This window comes from Pavona decussata, unplaced genomic scaffold, assembly GCF_977016875.1.
Source record: "Pavona decussata unplaced genomic scaffold, jaPavDecu1.1 SCAFFOLD_83, whole genome shotgun sequence".
NCBI lineage: Eukaryota > Metazoa > Cnidaria > Anthozoa > Scleractinia > Agariciidae > Pavona > Pavona decussata.
This window is the reverse complement of record NW_028145501.1, coordinates 372,790-394,604: the sequence shown is the minus strand read 5'-3', so window position 1 is coordinate 394,604 and position 21,815 is coordinate 372,790. Positions and strand designations below refer to the sequence as shown.

The following is a 21,815-nucleotide window of genomic DNA, read 5'->3' as shown; positions in this document are numbered from 1 at the left end:
GGGCTGACAATACGACAAAGGGCTCATTTATTTGGACCAGTATTTGAACTAGTATCACTTCTTCAGGGAAAAGAGTTCTGTTTTCTAGAGAAATGCTTAAACGCTGTGACCAGCCTTCATGCAAGTCGAGTTTCTTGAGTCTTAGGCAGCTACACTACTTATTTCTTTCTCAGAAATACCGGTCATGCGTGACGCACATTGACTGTAAAGAAAGATATGTCGGGAAAATGGAGACCAAAGCCGGTTGTTCTAACCTGTGGTGATTGCGTAAGAAGTGATGATGCTCGGAGAAAGATCAGCATCTGTACAGTTCAATTGCGCAACAGTGGTTCCTATGCCAACAGACTCATTGATTGACGCGCCATAAACGCTTGGATTGCAACTGGGCGAATTGTCATTGACATCCGTGACGGTAACAACGAGCGTGGCTGTGGATGACAAAGGAGAACCTGGATCTTGATCAGTGGCTGTAATCACAAGGCTGTAAGAGTCTGTCGTTTCTCTGTCCAGCGGGCGTTTTACAAATATCAGGCCATCGGTGGGTCTGATGGTAAACATGTTATCAGAGTTCCCGGATGTGATAGCGTAGGTAACCAGGCCATATATTGAGCCAATGTCGAGATCTGTAGCAGTGACATTGGACACTAGTGTTCCGATTGATGCGTTCTCGGCCACCAGAGCGGTGTAAGAGCCGCCATTTGTAAACTGTGGAGTGTGCTCGTTTATATCTGCAAGAGAAAAATAAAACTGTTGAACGAACAGTTTGCCTCCACTGCTACTCTTTTTGTATCATAAAACTCTTTTTCAGGTCTCCCTCATCCCAAACAATCCCAAATTTTCCTTATCACGAAGGAACCTCAAAGAAGAAGTATTTGCAAACTATCTTTTACCATTCAAAATTGCCGCGCTGATTGGCTCGTAGCTATTGTCTGATAGGGTACAGACCATAAAAATGACGTCAGATGTAACGAGCACGCTTTCTCGACCGAAAATAAAGCCAATCCCGTTCGTACTTTTTCCATGCTGTTGTAAAAAACAAATTGACTGCAGTTTTCTATGGTCTTTACTCTTCTAGACCATAAAATGAAGCCATAAAATGTTCAAAACTTGGCAGTGAAATCATTTGCCTTCTGCTTGTGGTTCCACTTGAGTTTTGAACATTTTATACCGTCGATTTGTTAATTACAATTGTTACTTAAGAAAAAAGACAACTTACGGTAAGTATTGGTCTGTAGCCTTCATATGATTGTCCTTCGAAAGCGACAATCTTCACCTGGATCTACAAAGTTACCGACTTGACATATGCATACCTGTTACAGTAACCGTTACTTTAGCTGTGCTGGAGAGAGGCTGTGTAGAGTCTCTGTCAGTTGCTGTGATCTCAAGTGAATACACAGATGTTGTTTCTGCATCAAGTGTGGACGCCACGCTAAGAACACCGTCATCAGTGATGGAGAACCCAGTACCAGTATTTCCTAAGGAGTAATCATTGAAAATCCGCAATGTTTCAATTTCTTTTTCAATTTATTAAAAAATAGATAGGGGGTTTAGTTTCTAAACAAACTGCGGTGCTGCATCAGTGGGGAGTAGAAACGAATGTTTGGTTTATCAACAGAGTTGATAACTAAAGGTAAATTGGCCACCGTAAAGAGATTCGAGTGCTACTCTGGCGATGGGCTAACGCTCGAAACGTCAGCACTCCAATCTCTTTACGGTGGCCAATTTACCTTTAGTTATCAACTCTGTTGATAAACCAAACATTCGTTATTTAAAAATAGGTTTGGTGCGATTTGGACTAATGTAACCACTTTTTAACTCTCGGTTAAAACATTTTAAAACAGTCTAAACTATTAAATTGTTGGGGACGGTGGGCTTAACCAAAAAAGGCAACTTCATTAACGTTTGATGCTACCAGAGACTTGATCATGATTAAGTTGTAGACAAAGATATATTTTTTTATTTCAAGGAATATTTATGGCGGGACATTTTTTAGGCTTAAATTGTACCAAAACGTTCTTAAATAGTAAATATCACAAAGTGTTGCTTTGAATAGATAACCATTGATCAAATGAAAATGATAGGTTTTGTACTTCTCTAGGAACATGCTCACCGAGTTTCCGAGAGAGAAGTAAACTATTTACCTGAAGTTATTGACATAAGAAACTGTCCATTTGTTCCAGAATCGGCGTCCGCGCATGTCAAGTTCAATATATTAGTAAACACAGCGGTATCTTCTGCGATGGTCACGCAATACACCGTCGGAGTGAAGGTCGGTGTGTTATCATTCTCGTCACGCAATAACACCGTCACGTTAACACTTGTTGATTTAGGAGAAACTAAATCTCCATCGGTGGCTGTCACTGTCAGGAGATAAGACGTCACAGTCTCGTAATCCAACGCCTGCTTTACCGTGATAGAACCGCTGGCTGCATCAATGTAGAACGGTGAACCACTTGATAAGGAGAACGTGAGCTCGCCTTGTGATCCAGAATCCCTGTCAGTAGCGATGACTGTCAATATAGCTGTTCCAACACTGGATTTCTCTGAGATCGTAACATTGTAGGAAGCTTGACTAAAGACTGGCGCATGCTCATTTAATGGTGTCACGATGACATCAACGTGGGAAAGAGCGGTGTGTCGCGAGCTGATTGGCGAGCTGCTGTCACGTGCTTCAACTGTTAAGGAATACGATTGGGCATCTTCAAAGTCGAGCTGCTTCGCTGTCGTGATCTGCCCAGTGCTGGAGGATATGCTGAAATAGCTGTCAGGGTCCCCGTCTGTGATACTGTAAACAAGAGCTGAATTTGTACCCAGATCCTGGTCGGTACATTGCAGTTGAGAAATACTGGAACCAGCTGTTGTGTTCTCAAAGAATTCCACCTGCAATTAAATGAGTTTCAGTAATTAAAATTAACAGTTTGAATTATTGATAATTGTTTCGTTTAGGGAAATCCTTGCAGATAAGGCAACTTTAGGATTTAGAAACTCTTGACTATATTACACTTCAATTCAATAAAGATAATGCCATCTTGAGAGCTACGCAGAGGGGCGTAACCACACCATCTTGTGCCAAACAAAACGCGTACCACATGTATTTGAAAAATTTGGTCGGGAAGGATTGTTTGAAGGTAAAAGCCTATAGCTTACAAAAATACTTAGTAGAACTTTATTAATCCGTTCCTTGGTCCATGTCTGCATGTTACTTTCTTGGACAATTAAGTACTTTGTTTCTCCTTGTATCTCCCCATTCACGTGTAAAAAAATGTTGGTTAATCTTGAAATAATAAATATCCCTGGTGCTAATAAACCAGAGTTACACTGCTTGTACACGATCAAAACTTTCAATCACAAGTTTTATACTCTCTTGTATACGACCATCTTTTTTGAGCTTCTCCTTGACAGGTCTCATTTGAAGGGTAATAAGTGTCATCACCATTATCATCATCATCAAGTCTCACCTTATAATGATCAGGAGAAAACACAGGCTCGTTATCATTGGCATCAGTTAGCGTCATAGTAACATTCACTGATGAAGATTTTCTGTCGGCAATATTAGGATCTCTGTCAGTAGCAGTAACAGTTAAGGTGTAATTATCCACACTTTCTCTGTCCAGACTTGTTTTGACGCGAATCACACCACTGGTTGTGTCTATATAAAACGGAGCTGACAGGGGCGTCATGGTGTACCTGACTTCACCTGTATATCAGTAATAAAACAAATAGAGAGATTTAAAATCGCGTTTAAGGCAAACGGCAAACGTGGGATTCGCGTTGATATTTTCTTAAAATAATGAGTACAAGGATGAGAATAGTGCAAAACAATTCTGGCCTTTGATGCTAACGCAAAATTACTCAGTTTTACTGAGGAACTGAAAACACCGAGCGGCAAATATAGTGTACACATAGTCAAGTAAGCATCTCTGTTGTTCGCTGTTTGCTTGTTGCGTACTTCTAAATCTCTCTGAGTGATTTTGTGATGGTAGATTCGTAGGTCCGTTTTGTGACGAAACCCAAATATAGCTTTGACCTTACAAAATACTGAAAAGAGAACCAGGGCTTCGTAAATATATTGTTTGTTAACATTCATTAGAATGGTGACGCTTTGCGACTTCATCAACAGAAAATCACCAAGTACCACATGAAGCAATAATGGCAAGTAATACTTTATATTGTTTACTCCGTCAACTGTAGGTTATCCACAGACTCAAAAGAAAGAACGACCTTGTGAAGCCTTGTTTTAAAATGCTCGTATATTATAGGATTTCAAGGAAAATCTAAGGCACTTCGCCATATACAGTGTGCCAAGTATAAAATATTTTATACTGAGTTTGAAAGCAAGCTACGTCGTTACTTAATTTGAGAATCCAGCGCAGAAATGAATATCCCATAATTGTCATCGATTATCATAATTATCGTAGGGTCTGATTATTCGTTTTAATGAATGTACCTTGTAGCCCGTCATCTTGATCGACAGCTGTCAATCTTAGAATTGACGTTCCCACAGCTACATCTTCAGCAACATCAGTAGAATACGCAGAGGACGTAAACACCGGCGCATGCTCATTCACTGGAGTGATGTCAATACTTAATTCCATGACTACGGACTTTTGAGATGAAGAAGGACTGCTTGAGTCACGTGCCTGTACGGTCAGCGCAAAACTGGGCGTGGTCTCGTAATCCAGCCACGAGGCTGTGGATAGAGTTCCGTTTGAGGCTATGGTGAAACTGGTATTGGTGTTCCCGGATGTGATACTGTAATGATTGAACGAACAACGAAAAATATAGACTTTAGTAAGATAGGAATTGGAAGACTAACGCTGAGTGTCATTACACACTGCTTCAAAACTAAGACTGTCTGTAAATCAAATGCGTCATTTTGATGGAACAGTGCTGTAAAATCTTTAAAACTCATCACTCCGAAACTGGTACGCGCTATTTGAAGAAATTCGAAGGACTAGAATAAAACTTCAAATCCTTCAAAATGATACATTCGGTTTACGAACTAACTAGGTCTTGCAGGTCAGATCTTGCAAATGAAAAGCGCCCTAGGTTTACGCGCGTCTTGCACAATTATAAAAAGGGCACAATATACAGTGTACTCCATGAATGCATGAAGGAAGAAAGGTCTCCTGGCACTTTAGGTTTAGGGACAATAATTAACAATTAGACGGCAAGCTCGAGGTTTCTATCGGCTGATAGTTGGCGAGGGGCGAAGCCCCGAGCCAACTATCAAAGGCGATAGAAACCGAGAGCGAGCCGTCTAATTGTTTTAGCATACCTCAGTGATCGATCTGTAAAGCAAAAAAATCTTTTTATTTCATAAATTTTGATATATTTGTGCAATGATGCATGCTAAATCGCGCGCGTTCTTACAAACTGCCGTCTACCGATCGATAGACGGCACCTGTGTAGCCAATCAGATTGCGCGTTACGCGATAGTCGGTCACTGAGGTATGCTAATGAGAATTAGATATACAGTAAGCTTGTGAAAGCGCCTCTGGCAGCCGCTTTAATCTCGTCGTACACCAACACTACGGAAATCTGATTAAAATACAGTAACCTTGGAACGAAGGTGATACTTTGCTGTTACATCCGCACACACTTAAATCTTTAAACAGTGGTAAGAATGATCGTGTCAAAATGGTGGTTCCCGTCTCTAAAGACCATGTAAATCGTGACCACCCCCAGTGTCATGCATTCATATATAAAGGTTTGTTGGGGTAGCCAGAATTCAAGGCCGCATCTGTTCTCTCTGCCGTATGTCGTAATACTAGCCACAATTCGCACCAAATTCGAATTTCCTCAACCCCAAGTCATGCCTTACCTGTAGACTAACAATCCATTGTTTCCTTCATCGTCATCAGAACACGTGACACTAAGCACACTCATTCCCAGGGCGACATCTTCTCTGACAGCAGTACTATAAGACGAGGGAATACAGATGGGTTCGTTGTCATTGGCATCCGTTACTGAGATTGACACCGTGGCATTGACAGGGTTTTCTCCATCCGTAGCTTCAACTACCAGCGTGTAAGAGGAGTTCACTTCTCGATCCAGGCTCCTCGCAAGCTGAATCGCTCCGTTTTCGGTAGATAGGTGGAAAAAGAAACCTGTATTTCCAGAAACGATTGAATAAACGACCCTTCCATGCGCATGCCCGGAATTGTCTCCATCGCTCGCTGTCACCCGGATGATCTCCGTGCCAAGGCTTGTGTCCTCGGGGACTGAGACCGAGTAAGCTCCACTGTTGGTGAAGATGGGTGCGTGTTCATTGACAGGAGACACAGATATGTGGACAGACACCACAGTGGACATGCTTGGGACACCCATGTCTGATACGGTGATTGACAGCGAAAAGGAACTGACTGTGTCGTAATCCAGTGTATCGGCAACGGTCACACTTCCGTTACTTGCTACGCTGAAATTTCCTGAACAGAAAAAAAACGTGCGAGTCAATTTCGCTTAACAGTTACATGCTATGACTGGCAGGAATGTCCGGCGAATATTTAACAATTATCCTGCGAAATCCTGCGGAAGATGGCCTGATACTTCGGCCGAGTTGGCTAAAATCAAAGGGATATCGGTTCAGGATTGAGCAAGATAATTGTTTATTATTCAACACATTGATAACAAAGCACAGTTTTATTGCAGAATAGCTGGAGACGATCTTTATTTTGCCATTTTTCTCCCCGACACACGAACTAACGTAAATCGTAGGATATCTGTTGTGTACGGACGGCGAATATTGAGTGCACCATGACCATATTTGGGCAGTGTTACAACATGGCGAATGTGCTGTATGTATCGCTTCTGAGAAGTCCTAACGGGAGGAGCAATAAACTGTACGTGTATTTGCGTAAACTGGCTCCCACTACTCTGTCTCTCCCGCATTCAAAGTTCAGCGTCTTTGCCCTGGTTCACCCAAACAAAGACTCTAGTCTTGGTTATTGCAAATTTCATGTGATTAGCCCTATTACATCAGTGTCGATCCTATGGTCAGAGATTAGAAAAAAAGCAGGAGCGAGGTGAGAGAATAACCCCGAATCGTGACTGAGAGTCACTTTTATTCGTATTGTAGTTATATTCTAACGTCAGAGGTGAAAAGGGCATGTTTTCTGGGGTTGACCGACTGAAGTAACCAATTACTGTGCCTATGACAATATAACATACGGACTCTGAACTTTAACCCCAACTAACGATTTGCGTGTTTGACTGCTGTCAATAACGGCGACAGAGAATATAGAAATCGACAAAGTGTACCGAAATCTGCCAATCACACCGCACGAACAGGACCTTTTGACCCCGTTGAGCCAAACGTTTTTGTTTTCTCAGAGGTCCGCTGTAGTGATTGACGGCAGTGAAAAGTGTAACGGTTGGTTGAATCTTGAGCTTCAGAGTCCACATGTTATTGAAAGGCGCACTTAGAGAAATAGCATCCTTACCGTCCGAATTTCCTGATGAGATAGTGTAACTTAGTAGCCCATAATTCCCTGTGTCTGGATCGCTGCAATTCAACGTCGCAACTACATCTCCAACAGCAGCTGACTCAAGTATCGCAGGCGTCAACAATGAAGGAACGCATTGTGGGTAATTGTCATTGAAGTCGATCACGTTCACTGTCACGGTAGCCTGGGCACCAAGTGGACTTCCCGAATCGCCATCAGTTGCGGTAACCGTGAGAGTGATCTGGGAACTAATCTCATAATCCAAAGCAGAAACTAACTCAATCACGCCAGTTTTACTGTCAATTACAAAATTCCCGTAAACATCTCCGAAGGTTATTGCGTATGTTACTTCGCCTTGTGAACCTACATCCGGGTCATTAGCTGACACAGTGATGATGTCATAACCTAGTGCCAGGCTTTCTGAGACATTCACGGTATAAGTGCCATTAGCTGTGAACTGTGGAGTGTCCTCATTTACTCCAGTAATAGTTATGATGACAGTAGTGGTGGATGATCGCGGTGGTGATCCGGAATCTGTTGCCTGTATCGTTATTTTGTACTCCTGTGCTGATTCGTAATCTAAAGCCGCGCTTGTGCTTATCACACCAGTCGAGGAGTTCACTACAAAGGCACCTCCATCGCCGGACACAATGCTGTACGTCACCTGAAAACACAACATTGTTAGTAGAGATATTTAGAATCACGTTAACTTAATTTTTGGGAAATTAGAGATTAAAGAAGATTTCATTCTAATTAATCACATTTTTTTACCGGGGAAATATTATATATTATATTATGTAGTAATGTGTCAGATGTGTGAAATAATGTAAGTATGTTTGCAATTTACCAATAAAAACTTAAAAAATAAAGCAAATAAAAAAAAAGAAAGAATCACGTTTACGACAAAAGGTAAACGGATAACCTGATTATCCTTCGTTTGCCTGTCTTTGTCTTCCATTGCTAAGTCAAGTTGAATAGCTTCGAGTTAGCAATAAAGGCCAGAATCATTTTTCACTAATCTAATAAACTTAAACGAGTTTTCCGTTTGTCGTAAACACGATGAGAGCAAAAGGAAAATTAAACGGTGGCAAACCTCTCCATTAGAGCCAATATCCAGATCAGGACATGCCACGCTTATCACTGATGTAGCTCCAGACGCACTCTCCGCCACTGAGCCTGCGTACGCTGACTCTGCACATACGGGACTGTTATCGTTGACGTCACTAACGGTGACGTTGACGGTGGCCAATGAATAGCGACCCCCAGAATCCGTAGCGGTGAGAGTGAATGAGTAGAAATCCTGAGTTTCACGATCCAGGAGAGCATTGGTAGAAATGACTCCAGTGTTTTCATTGACAGTAAAGTTGACGCTGTCGGCTCCTGTGTAAAGAAAACCAAGAAAGTTTATGAATACAGTAAAGTTACGTTTCTGACAGATATCTGGCTAAGTATCTACATCTGATGCAGTTTTATTCTACAGTGCTGCAATGCGCAAACCGGACTGTACAGAATATTCGAACTTAAAATCTGCACTAGCAATTACATTGAGCGCACAAAATCCTCACTCCTCTCACAGATGAATTATAATAGACTTTGAAAACATTAAGAGGTTTTGATGGAAAAATAATTTCTTATGATGCGTTAATTTGAAATCATTTTTCAGTTTATGCACTATAAAGCTTGGTTTTCACTAGGACATAAGCATGAGCATTAACACAAACGAATACTACGTTCTTCCTGTGTTTATGCTTATGATTGTGTCGCAGTTTTCATTTAAGCACAAGCACAAGACAGTCAACCGTTTCGTCCGCCATCTTGCTTGACATCCAGGGGAGCTGGTATCAGGCATAAAGGGAAACTCACCTGACAATGTGTAGGTGATTACATCTCCAAGATCATCATCACTCGCTGTTACTCTCACCACACTTGTACCAGGAGCACTGCCTTCCAACACACTAGCATTGAATGATGCACTGGTAAACACTGGGTCATTATCGATAGCGTTTATCACTGTAATAATTACAGTTGTTGTACCAGTGTTATTAGAACTGTCAGTAGCTGTGAGAGTCAGGGAATAACCTTGTACTGTTTCATAATCAATCTCGCTTGCTGTTTGAATCAAACCACTGCTACTCACGTTAAAGTAAGCACTGTTAGTTCCCGATAGGGTGTAAGCCAGCGATGTGTCAGCGGCATCTCCATCAGTGGCGCTCACCGTCATTACAGAGGAACCAATCACGGTGTTTTCTGTCACGTGACCGTTGTAAGAAGCACTGCTAAACAATGGTATTTCGTCATTGAGGTCGGTTACGGTTACTGTAACAACCGTCGGCGTTTTCCCGCCGTTTCCGTCATCCGCTTGCATGGTTAGCACGTAAGACGGCGTTTTTTCATAATCGAGTACCGCAGCGGTGCTGATCACGCCGCTTGCACTGTTTACAGTGAAATCAGAACTGGTGATTCCGACAAAAGAGAAGAAAATAGAGTCACCATCTTCATCGTTCGCTGAAACTTGTAACACGCTGACAGAAGAAGCAGTGCTTTCATTTACTGTTAGAGTATAAGGCGCGCTGGAGAACACAGGGGCATCATTCTTATCATTGACTGTTATTGTCAAAGGTGTAGTTACAGAAACTGTACCGTCCGATACTACGACGGTCAAAGAGTATGAGCTGCAGCTCTCAAAGTTTATTTCACTGGCTGTAGAAATAATCCCAGTTATAGAGATCGCAAAATCGGAGCTGTTAGTTCCAGATAGTGAATACACAAGAGTGTTATTGCTATCTTCGTCAATGGCGGAAGCTTGAAGGACTTGCGTTCCACTGTCGATGTTTTCATCAATAGCTGCGCTGAATGGAGCATTAACAAACGAAGGCTGATCATTCTGGTTGATAACTTCAACTGTAATAGTAGTGATATTTAAACCTCCTTCTCCGTCTGACACAGTGACAGTTAAAACGTACATAGCTACGTCTTCGTAATTCAGTGCTTGAGCTAAAAACACGAGTCCAGTTTGGGAATGAATTGAGAAATGGGAACTTCCGGATCCTGAGAGCGTAAAACTGAGAGTGTCGTTATCTGGGTCAGTGGTATTCACAGTGCAAACGGAAGCGGAAATATCATTCTCATTAACTTGCACAGAATACGGCGCGTCTAAAAACACCGGAGAATCGTTTGAATCTGTGATACTTAAAGTCAGCGGCTCACTCACTGTTGTGCTACCGTCGCTAACACTCACGGTTAGCGAATAGGAGTTTTGTGTTTCGTAGTCCAGTTCTTGCGCGGTTAATATCAACCCGGTGGATGAAGAGATCTGGAAATGAGAGCTGTTAGTGCCTGATAATGAATAACTGAGTGTATCATTGCTGTCTTGATCAGTAGCTGTAATCTGAAGCACGCTGGTTCCATCCGGGAGATTTTCACTGACAAAGGTACTATAAGGTGTTCCTTGGAATACAGGCGAATCGTTCCCATCATTCACATTTACCGTGAAACTAGTTGTCGCCAGACCTCCACGACCGTCACTGACCTGGACTGTTAAAATGTACTGGGGCGATTTTTCGTAGTCTAAGGCTTCTGTGAGGCTTATAACACCCGTGCTGGCGTGAACGGAAAAATAGCTGCTTCCAGCTCCAAACAGTGAGAAGGTAAGCGTGTCAGCTGGACCTAAAAGAAATTGACAAGTAGAAGGTAAAATAGACACTAGAATTTCGAATATATTACCTGAGCTTATATCATGAGGGCGTAGTTGCGGAGGGGCTTATTATTGAAGGGAATTTTGTGCTTAGATATACATAGGCAAGTGAAAATAAACGATAAAAACGAACAACGTTTCGGCGTCGTCATTGCAGCTTTAAACAAAATCCTGACACTCTTTAAAACAGCTGAAAAAAACAATAACCACAACAAACTCTAACACTCCATAGCTTATCTACCGGGAGGGCGTATTTTAGGCGGAACTTATTATTGAAGGAAATTTTGTGTTTATAGCTTGAAACAACAATCTACCACTCTTTAAAACAGCTTAAAAACAACAACAACCACAACTTATCCTAACACTCTACTGGCTACATTCGGAAACTAACTATCGGAAAGATGTTAACGCCTGACATTTGTTGTTGTTGTTGCTTGAGAGGAAGGAGGGAGGGTGGGGGGAGTGGGGTTGTGTTTTCTATGGGGAATGTTTGATCGTATTCTTGTGGATAAAAGGCCTAAAATTGGCCTTCGTATGATCTATTGAAAAAACAACTTACCACTGTCCTCGTCCACAGCCGTCACATTACCCACCGTAGCGCTTGCATCATTCTCGTCAACATCAACCGTGTATGGAGCGTTGGTGAACTGGGGCGGGTCATTAATGTCCACTACAGAGACTGTCAAAGAGGTGTTTACGCTCTCGGAGCCGTCGGAGACAGTTATGATAAGCGTATATGAAGTAACAGACTCGTAGTCAAGTACTTGTGCTGTAGTGATTATGCCAGCTGAAGAAATCGTGAAATGATCGCTGTTTGTCCCTGATATAGTGAAAGATAAAGTGTCGCCGGAATCTTCATCTGAAACAGCCACTGTATACACGGTGGCCCCAGCGTTTAACCTTTCTTCTACACTTGTGCTGTAAGGAGCACCTAGAATGACAGGCGGGTCGTTTTGATTGACAGCTATGACGGTGAGCGACGCTGCAGCCACGCCTCCTATCCCATCAGACACACGCACTGCCAGCGAGTAAAGCGCCTGGATCTCGTAGTTGAGAGCATTGTTTAATGTTACTCGTCCTGTGTCTGAATTGATGAGAAAATCATCACTTCCGGTTCCGCTTAGCGAAAACGTCATATTGTTGTCATCAGGATCAGTTGCGTTCACGTCAATCACAGCTGCCGTGACGTCATTCTCTTGGATACTCACGTTAGCTGGTAGATCTGTGACGTACGGAGCGTCGTTAATATTTGATACAGCGATTGTTAAGCTTGTGGAAATAGTGACTGTTCCATCGTTAACGCTCACAGTTAACGAATACGAATTGACAGTTTCAAAGTCCAGCTCTTGCGTTGTCTCAACAAGACCAGTCGACGAAGAGATCTGAAAATGTCCGCTGTTTGTTCCGGATAAACTGTAGCTTATAGAATCACCATCAGCATCGATAGCCATAACTTTAATTACGTCACTTCCGGTTGGGAGGTTCTCGCTGACCGTGGCCACATAAGGAGTGCCAAGAAACTGAGGAGAGTCGTTCACGTTTGATACTGAAACAGTCAAAGAAGTTGTCACAACGCCGCCATTACTGTCCGACACACGGACAGTGAGGGTATAAAGTGACGTCACCTCGTAGTTTAAAGCTGTTGTCAAGGAAACCACTCCAGATGTCAAATGCATCGAGAAAAACTCGCTACCAGTTCCCAAAAGAAGAAAATTTAATGTGTCCGCGGTGTCTTGGTCAGTGGCACTTACAGTAAGTAATGAGCTGGTTGTGGTGTTTTCCTGGACTGTGACAGCATAAGGCGCGGACACAAAGCTGGGAACGTCATTTTTGTTGGTAATACTGATAGTTAGAGGCTGGGTTACTGTCGCTGTTCCATCGGTGACAGAAACTGTTAAAGAATAAGTGCTATTTGATTCATAATCAAGAGTCACGGCAGTGGTGATGATGCCAGTGTTTGAGGCAATACTGAAATCCGAGCTGTTAGCTCCAGATAGGCTGTATGTAATAGTATCTGAGGTATCCTCGTCAATTGCTGATGCTTGCAGTACTGTGGTTCCTATAGGTTCATTTTCATCTATTGAAGCGCTGTATGGTGTACCAATGAACACAGGGCTATCGTTTTCATCTGATACTGTAACTGTCAGAGAAGATGTCGCTTGTCCGCCATTTCCGTCACGTACGATAACACTCAAGACATAACTAGACTTTCTCTCATAATCCAAGGCGTTGTTCAACGAAACTAACCCGGTGGACGACAGGATAGAAAAATCGCCGCTGCCTACCCCTGATAGGAAATATTCCAGTGTATCACCGCTGTCCGCATCGGTGGCGCTTAATGTGTACACGGTAGCGCTTGCATTGTTTTCAGCCACTGTGGCTGTATAAGGAGCGTTGTTGAATGCTGGGGAATCGTTAGTGTCTCTCACAGTTATAGTCAAAGCTTCTGTTACAGTGGAAGTACCATCTGTTACAGAGATGTTAAGAGAATATGTGTTTACCGTCTCGTAATCTAACACTTGTGTTGTTGTTATCAAACCAGTTGATGACACAGCAAAATGCCCAGAGTTTGAGCCTGCGATACTGTAGGTCAGTGAATCACTAGCGTCTTGGTCAGTCGCAGTAAGTTTCAAAGCTGTAGAACCACTGACCAAATTTTCGTCAACTTGAGCCGAAAATGGCGCGCTTACGAAGGAGGGGTCGTCATTTTGATTGACAACTGTCACGTTTAGAGTGGTCTGAGCCATTCCACCGTTAGTATCAGAAGCAATGACTGTTAGCAGATAGGAAGAGACGGATTCATAGTCCAGCGCCTGGCTCGATGATACCACACCGCTGGTGGAATGAATGTTAAAGTCTGCGCTTCCTGGGCCGGAAAGCAGGAAAGTTACTGAATCACCTGAAAACAGGAGTAAATTTTGTTAATACCTAATGCTATTTAAGATTTGTTTCTACAGGTTATCTATATATTCGTTTTCTTAGGATCTTAGCAAAATGGATAGGTGAATGGATACGCTTTTTCAGCATTTTATCAGGTTTTACCAGGGCGTACACACTGCTTCAACCCAGCTTTCGTCTCTTGCTTGGATCAGCTGCAATACTGAATGGCTACACAAGGAATTGGCTACACAGTCACACCAAACTGCACATGTAGCCACGCTTGGCACTGTAGCTAAAAAAGCTGAATCTGCAAAAGGTCGCATGAACTTTGTCTCCGGCCAGAGAATATCTCTGTCGTCAATTACAACAACCATTAACTTATTGGTACTCAGCTTCTGTGTATATTGGTAGATATCGTAGAGGCTAGCGCAAAGTATTGACAATGTTCCCTTCCATTTCTTTGCAAACTTACCAGAGTCTTGATCTGTGGCGCTGACCGTAAAAACTGCGCCTGCAGCCCCGTTTTCAGTCACGTTTACAGTGTAAGGTGAATCAGTAAACACTGGAGCATCATTTGCGTCCCTGATACTGATGGTCAGAGGTTGTGATACTGTGGTGGAGCCATCAGTGACGTTAACAGTCAGCGAGTAAGAGTTGGTTGTTTCGTGATCCAAAGACTGATAATACAATTAATATGAACAGAGTAAAGTAACAACTGTACACTATGGAATTCTAAATACTCATCACATATTTTAAATTACCATGATACTTTTTAATACAAAGAGACTATGACCTCATAGTCTCTTGTTAATACTTGGTGATTCCGAGATTTTCCAAGATGACACTCCCAGAGACAAATTCCGTTCCTGCAATTTTCAATAAAGATTTCTTTTCCACCGTGAATCAGTCTTTCGAGACATTACGAAAACAGTTTTCTACACTTTTGATTTTAATTCCGAGACTGACTGAAAAACGAAGAACTTGAATAAACAAATTGTCACGTGTGAATTTTAAGATACCAGTCCTTTTCGTTTTCATTATTAGATATAAACCCTTCCCCCCTCCTCTCCCGAGCCTCTCTTTAATAAACAACGTACTTTCTTATAACTCCTGAAGCCACATACCAACCCCGGAGGCTTAATTTACGACAGCCGTAACTATCGCATTGGATGACAGTTTTTTGCTTCTAAAATAAAAATTAAAATTCATAAGAAATTTTGCGATTTTGTAAAACGGTTTTACTTGATCCCTGTAAAGTTAATGAAAACTTAGCCAAAACAAAAACCATTTTGTTCTTTTAATAAGAATTTATCTACTGGATGAAGGTTATCCTGGCTCTTTCAGTTACCGTAGCTGGTAAATTAATGGCTAACACCTTTGGGTTGAAAATATCACTACACAAATACCTGGTTTAATGTGATGATTCCGGTAGCTGAACCAATACTAAAATCGCTGCTTCCATGCAAACTAAACGTCAGCGAATCACCGTCCTGATCTGAAGCTGTTAAAACCAACACAGTGCTACCAATTGCAGCATCTTCACCGATGCTCGTGGCGTAAGGCGTACCCAAAAAGGCGGGGTCATCATTTTGATTGACAACGTCAACATATAATGACGTTGTCGTCACGCCTCCATTTGCGTCACTGGCCTGAACTGTTAGCGTGTAACTGCTGACCGTTTCATAATCTAGCGCGCCAGCCAATGAAATCACACCACTGCTAGCGTGAATTGAGAATAAATCAGTTCCAACTCCATATAAGCTAAACGAAATGGCGTCACCGTCGGCGTCTGAAGCAGTAACGGTAAACACGTTTCCACTGTTGACGTTTTCATTAACGCTAACGTTGTACGGCGCGTTAGAAAACGCCGGAGCGTCGTTAGCATCAACAACACCGATGTTTAACCCTTCACTAACTGTAACACTGCCGTCTGATACGGACACGGTCAGTGAATAAGAATTGATATTTTCCCTGTCGAGTTCCTGAGCCGTGCTGATAACACCCGTGCCTGAACCAATGGTAAAATGATTATTATTACTTCCAGACAGGCTGTACGTCAGTGAATCCGAGGGATCCTGGTCGCTGGCAAGCACTTTTAACACTGTGGCTCCCACAGCGAGATTTTCACCGATATTCACGCTGTATGGTGTGCTGAGAAACTGTGGTGAGTCATTCTGATCAACAACTGTTATATTCAAGCTCGTGGTAGCTACACCTCCGTTCGAATCAGAAGCTCTGATTGTGAGATAGTAAACGGAGGTGGTTTCGTAGTTTATGGACCCTGCTAGGGTAACCACGCCTGTTGTCGGGTTGAGTGAAAAGTCTACACTTCCGGTTCCTGTCAGAGTAAACGTCATGGCGTCGCCGTCTTCATCCGTAGCGCTTACCGTGTAGACGGCAATGGACGTACTGTTTTCATCTACGCTTGCTGCGTACGGTGCGTCAGTGAATGTTGGCGCGTCATTGGTGTCAATCACTGTGATTGACAGCGCCTCAGTGACAGACGCAGTACCGTCCGTAACGGTGACATTCAGTGTATATGAGCCCACAGTTTCTTGGTCCAGCGGTTGTGCTGTTGTTACGAGGCCCGTGGATGAAGAGATTGTGAAGTGTCCACTGTTTGTTCCGCTGAGTGAGTAAGTCAAAGAATCGCCACTGTCTTCATCACTCGCTTTCACTTGAATCACATTGGTTCCTGTTTGGAGATTTTCTGCGATGCTAGCACTATGAGACGTCGTTACGAATGTTGGAGAATCATTCATATCATTAACTGTTACGTTAAGATTGGTCGTTGCACTGCCACCGTTCCCATCTAAAGCAATGATGGATAAAAAATACGACGATATTGTTTCATAATCAAGAGCGCGAGCAAGCGTAACAGCACCAGTAGAAGAGTCTAGAACAAAATCTGCCGAGCCTGAGCCTGCGAGATAAAACGATAGGCTATCAGCGGTATCCTCGTCAGTTGCACTCACAGTATACACAGCTGCGCCCGCATCGTTTTCATTAACGACCGCTGAGTAAGGCGCGTCAGTAAACGCGGGCCCATCGTTCTTGTTATTGACGGTGATGGTTAAAGATGTTGTCACGGTAACAGTGCCGTCACTCACAGAGATTGTAAGCGAGTATGCTGGGACTGTTTCATAATCTAAGCTTTTCGCTGTTGTAATGAGACCAGAGCTGCTGGAAATCGCAAAATCAGCATTGTTGGTTCCCGACAGGCTGTAAGTTAGGCTGTCACCGCTGTCATCATCAATTGCGGACGCTGTGAGCAGTGTGAAGCCACTTGATTGGCCTTCATCAATGGCCGCACTGTACGGAGCCCCAAGGAATGCTGGGCTATCGTTTGCATCGGTGAGCGTGATTGTGAGGCTGGTGGAGGCGCGGCCGCCATTCCCATCAGAAACGTGCACTTGGGAGGAAAAGGTGGGAGAAATTACCAAGTGATTATAGAGAAGTTTTCTATTTATTTAGAACAGTTCGCAAAGAAAGCAATAAACCAGTAAGTAAAATAGTCAAACCAAACTGATTGCAGGGCTGACACTACGGCAAAGCCCTCAGTTGCCGTTGTGTCAGCCCTGCAATTACGAAAACGTCTTTTTGTGTTTTCTACACGAAAAGTGACGTCTGGAACGTGCATTTCTGCTACAAGAGATCCGGCAACGAAACGTATTCAGAACAGATTATTCTGCGTCGTGTGGTCCCCTGCATCCAAACGTTTCGTAAAATAGTCATCTACTGCTATCTACTTTTTAACTGAAAGTAAGATTTATTAACCTGATTTTTCCAAATCGCCAAAATTTGATGAGGTAAAGCATCGCTTTTTTATTGAGAGAAATTAAGTTACCGTAAAAAAATTTCCCGCTCGAAGGTTAACTCGGCGCCCAACTGAATCACCAGTTGTGACACGTAGTTGTTGTATCTGAGTCGCGAAAAATTTTCCTTGTATTGCCGTCTCGTTGCTGTTAATCGTTTGAGAAGGAACAAGCAAGAAAAACCTCTTGGAGTTAAGTACCCTTTCCCAGTGTATCTGAGGTACTGTATGTGCGGCTCCGAGTACTCGAAGAAAATTATCATCATTTACTTACTTACCAGTCACAAAATAAGTACTCGTATCTTCGTAGTTTAAAGTCTGACTCGTCGTTACAATCCCTGTATTAGAATCAATTGTAAAGTGAGTCACACCAGATCCCGACAAAGAATAGGCCAGTGAATCACCATCCTGATCGCTCGCATTAACATCGTAAACATTCGTACCCACGGAAACACCTTCGGAAACACTCGTCGAGTACGGAGAACTTGGCAAGGTCGGAGCGTCGTTTTTATCCGTCACGCTAATCGCGACAAACGCGGAATTACTCGCAGAACCGTCATAGAAAGTCGCTGTTAAGTTATAGCTGTCTTGAGTTTCATAATCCAAATTCACTCCCGACTTAATCCGAATCATTCCCGAGTTTAAAATCTCGAAATGGGAGCTCCCCGACAAACTAAACAAGATGCCATTGCCGTCTTCGTCGATAGTACTGATCTTTAAAACGTTTGTTCCACTAGGTTCGTCCTCTGCGACAGTCGCTGAGTACGAGTTGCTGAGGGAGACTGGGGCGTCATTCTGATTGGTCACCGTGACAGTCAGAGACGTTTGCGTGACACCACCGTTACTATCAGATGCCGTGACAGTGAGTGAGTAGGAAGTGGTAGATTCATAGTTGAGCGCGTTGTTTAGCGTGACGACTCCGCTGGATGCATGGATGGTGAAGTCTGAACTTTTTGCGCCTGTGAGAGTGAACGTTACCGTATCTCCTGAAATGTGGAAATCAAATACTGCAGCATCAGCGCACTTGAACTGTAAAACAATGTCCACTGCATCGAACAGATCACTCAGACCTTAGGGGCTCAATACAATATTAAAGTAATGGAAACCTTTTTACAAAATCGACGGCAGTTTTCTATGGTCTATACTCTTAAAATGACGTCATAAAATGTTCAAAACTCAAGTGCAACAACGAGCCTCAGGCGAGTGGTTTCGCTGCCAATTTTTGAACATTTTATGGTCTATACGAGTAGAGGCCAGGGGGCCATAGAAAACTGCCGGCCGTCGATTTGTTGCATGGAAAACGTACAAACGGAATTGGCTTTATTTTTACCTTTGAGAAAGCGCTTAAGCGCGCGTTTACATCTGACGTCATTTTTATTGTCTGCACTCTTATAGACAATAGCTACGAGCCAATCAGCGCGCGGGAATTTTGACAGTTACTGTTTAAATAAATTTGTACGAGCCTAGGTTTTGGCAGCTACATTTTGAAAGAATTTTCAACTATTCAAAATGGCTAAAAAGTAAATTTCATTTGTATTCTGCAGTATAGGCCACAGCAGTTACTGTTGTTTTCAGTTAAATTCTCTATGTCCAGCTTCCTGGTTTTTCTTGCCAGCGAACATACTAAGATTTCTTATAGTAGTTGTTGGGAGAGTTTGTATAAACATAAAGAATTTCATTTTCGGTGATCATTCCTTTTATCCTCATAACCTGAATGTTTAATCAAGCAGTGATACTGTGAGGAGAATTTAGATGGTGATCACTACTGGAGCTTACAAGGTCTTAGCCTGAGTATCAGGCTTTGCGGGGGGGAGGGGAGAGGGGGAGGGAGGGGGAAGAGTGGAAGGGGAAAAGGGAAGAAAATCCTCTCCTCTTCTCTTCCTTCCCCCCTCCCCTCCCCTCCCTTCCCTCTCCACTCCACCCTCCCCTTAGGAAGGCCTGTTACTCAGGTTAACAGGGTCTGGGATTCCTTGACATGCAGGAAGTGTCGGAAACATGTCTGGAAAGCAGAGGTAAGTAACCAGAATAGGTCACTTTAGCCTCCAGGCCCCAGTTGTTCAAAGAGTGGATAACTTTATCCAGCAAATAACTCGCATAACAATTATCCTACGAAATCGCGCGGAATATCGCCTGATACTCAGCCAACGAGGCCGTAGGCCAAGTTGGCTAAAATCAGGCGATATTCCGCAAGATTGAGCAGGATAATTGTTCTATTAATTATTCAACAAATTGATAACAAAAGCTTAGTTTTATTGCAAAAAAGCTGGAGATGATCGATAATTTGCCATTTTTCTCCCAAACACACGAAACTAGGTATATCACAGGATATCTGTTGCATACGGACGACGAATATTGAGTGTACCCATAATGACAATATTTGGCCAGCAGTACAATGTGTTGAATAATAAAATGTATTAGTTGGAGTGAATTTTATTCCTTCATGTTCTTTGGATAGCGATTTATCCGCTGGATAAAGTTACCCGCTCTTTGAACAAGTGGGGCCAGGAACATCTTAAGTTTTTCTGTACCTGAGTCTGGATCAGTAGCGGACACAGTAACGACACTCGCTGCTGCATTGTTCTCGGCTACCGTAGCAGAATAAGGTGCACCGACAAACGACGGGCTTTCGTTAGCATCGCTGATAGAGATCACAACAGCTGTAGTGTCAGTCAGAGAACCAGCATCTGTTACTGTCAGAGTTAAGGAGTAGCTGGCTGTGCTCTCAAAATTAAGACTTCCGGCAACTTCGATCATCCCAGTACTTAGCACGTTAAACAATGACGAACCTGGATAACAGAATACATGATAACTTATTCATTAGGTAGAGATTTTTGTGGTACCGTATACCCTGTTGTCCTTTGGTCTTGTGGAACTCTCCCTACGGAACAATTCCCCTCACGACTGCGAGGTATGTTCTTATCGGAACTATCCACGATTTATCCCACTAATCTGACGATCTCCACGCCGAGACTTCGGAGAGTTGTCAAAATAAAATGATCGCTTTCAGTTTTTTAAGCGTTTGCCAAAAGAAGGTGCGATTGATATGAAACTTACCCGAACCCGAGAGGCTATAAGTCAGCGTATCACCGCTATCAGGGTCTGAGGCTGGTATAGATATGATGTCAGTTCCATTGGCGCTGTTCTCTGCAATAGTACCGCTGTACGAAGATAACGTAAAGCTAGGAGCTTCGTTGACGTTGACTACCGTGATAGTTACGCTAGCTGTGGTTGTGTTGCCTTGAGGAAATAAAAAAAGGCAAGTCAATTATATAAGCAATACTCTTCAGTAACAAAATTATTCCAGTTGCTAATAACAACATGCAAATGCACAAACAATGAACCAATCAACTGAGACTCGACGAGGGAGCATACAAACGGTGCCCGCGGTAAGCACGGGAATTGCGCCTGATGCCAAGCGCGGGAAACTAATTTTATCGGTGTCAGGGACGAAAAAACGCGCCAAGTTTAAGATTACAAGAAAGGGACGGAAAATACGGCCCTTCCAAAAAATAAATACATGTATCATGTATGAATGCCTTTATTTATTGTCAAGAATGTGATTGTCAGGAGCAGGCTTCTGGCTCAATAACCAACTAGGCCAGTTATTTTGGATCCTAGTCAATGACAATTCTTTCAACAGTGAGCGACTAATAGTCCTATCTCGTCATCATATTATCCCATCCTCACCTGCGGCCGCAGCCTGTACCGTGAGCGAGTAAGAGTCCTGTGACTCGAAGTCAATAGCTTGGCCATTAGTGAGCACAGAAGTACCAGCCCCGTTCAGTTTAAAAGGACCTGCTGAGCTGATGATTGAATATGTGATGCTATCTCCATCGCTGTCAGTTGCTGAGAGGGTGATGCCGCTGACTGTTACGTCTGCAGCCTCATTCTCATTGACCGTGCCGCTATAAGAGCTGGGACTGAACACTGGCGCGGCACCTAAGCAGGAAAAATAAGAGTGTGCTAGATAAGATATAGAATA

The 21,815-nt window shown here is 42.9% G+C and overlaps 1 protein-coding gene across 1 annotated transcript in view; it reads right to left on the bottom strand.

Moving 5' to 3' along the window:
* LOC146475692 (protocadherin Fat 4-like) overlaps window positions 1-21,815 on the bottom strand; it is a 42,323-nt gene that overhangs the window by 18,259 nt on the left and 2,249 nt on the right. Inside the window, exons 2-17 of the mRNA XM_085115409.1 lie at window positions 21,521-21,772; window positions 20,888-21,070; window positions 20,362-20,619; window positions 18,112-18,819; window positions 15,426-17,431; window positions 14,492-14,696; window positions 11,699-14,038; window positions 9,309-11,111; window positions 8,539-8,825; window positions 7,443-8,109; window positions 5,825-6,428; window positions 4,448-4,752; window positions 3,459-3,697; window positions 2,142-2,880; window positions 1,311-1,475; window positions 255-728 (exon numbers count right to left, since the gene is read on the bottom strand). Coding sequence (XP_084971535.1) covers window positions 255-728; window positions 1,311-1,475; window positions 2,142-2,880; window positions 3,459-3,697; window positions 4,448-4,752; window positions 5,825-6,428; window positions 7,443-8,109; window positions 8,539-8,825; window positions 9,309-11,111; window positions 11,699-14,038; window positions 14,492-14,696; window positions 15,426-17,431; window positions 18,112-18,819; window positions 20,362-20,619; window positions 20,888-21,070; window positions 21,521-21,772 — 11,235 coding nt within the window. The remainder of the gene's footprint in view (window positions 1-254; window positions 729-1,310; window positions 1,476-2,141; window positions 2,881-3,458; window positions 3,698-4,447; window positions 4,753-5,824; window positions 6,429-7,442; window positions 8,110-8,538; window positions 8,826-9,308; window positions 11,112-11,698; window positions 14,039-14,491; window positions 14,697-15,425; window positions 17,432-18,111; window positions 18,820-20,361; window positions 20,620-20,887; window positions 21,071-21,520; window positions 21,773-21,815) is intronic.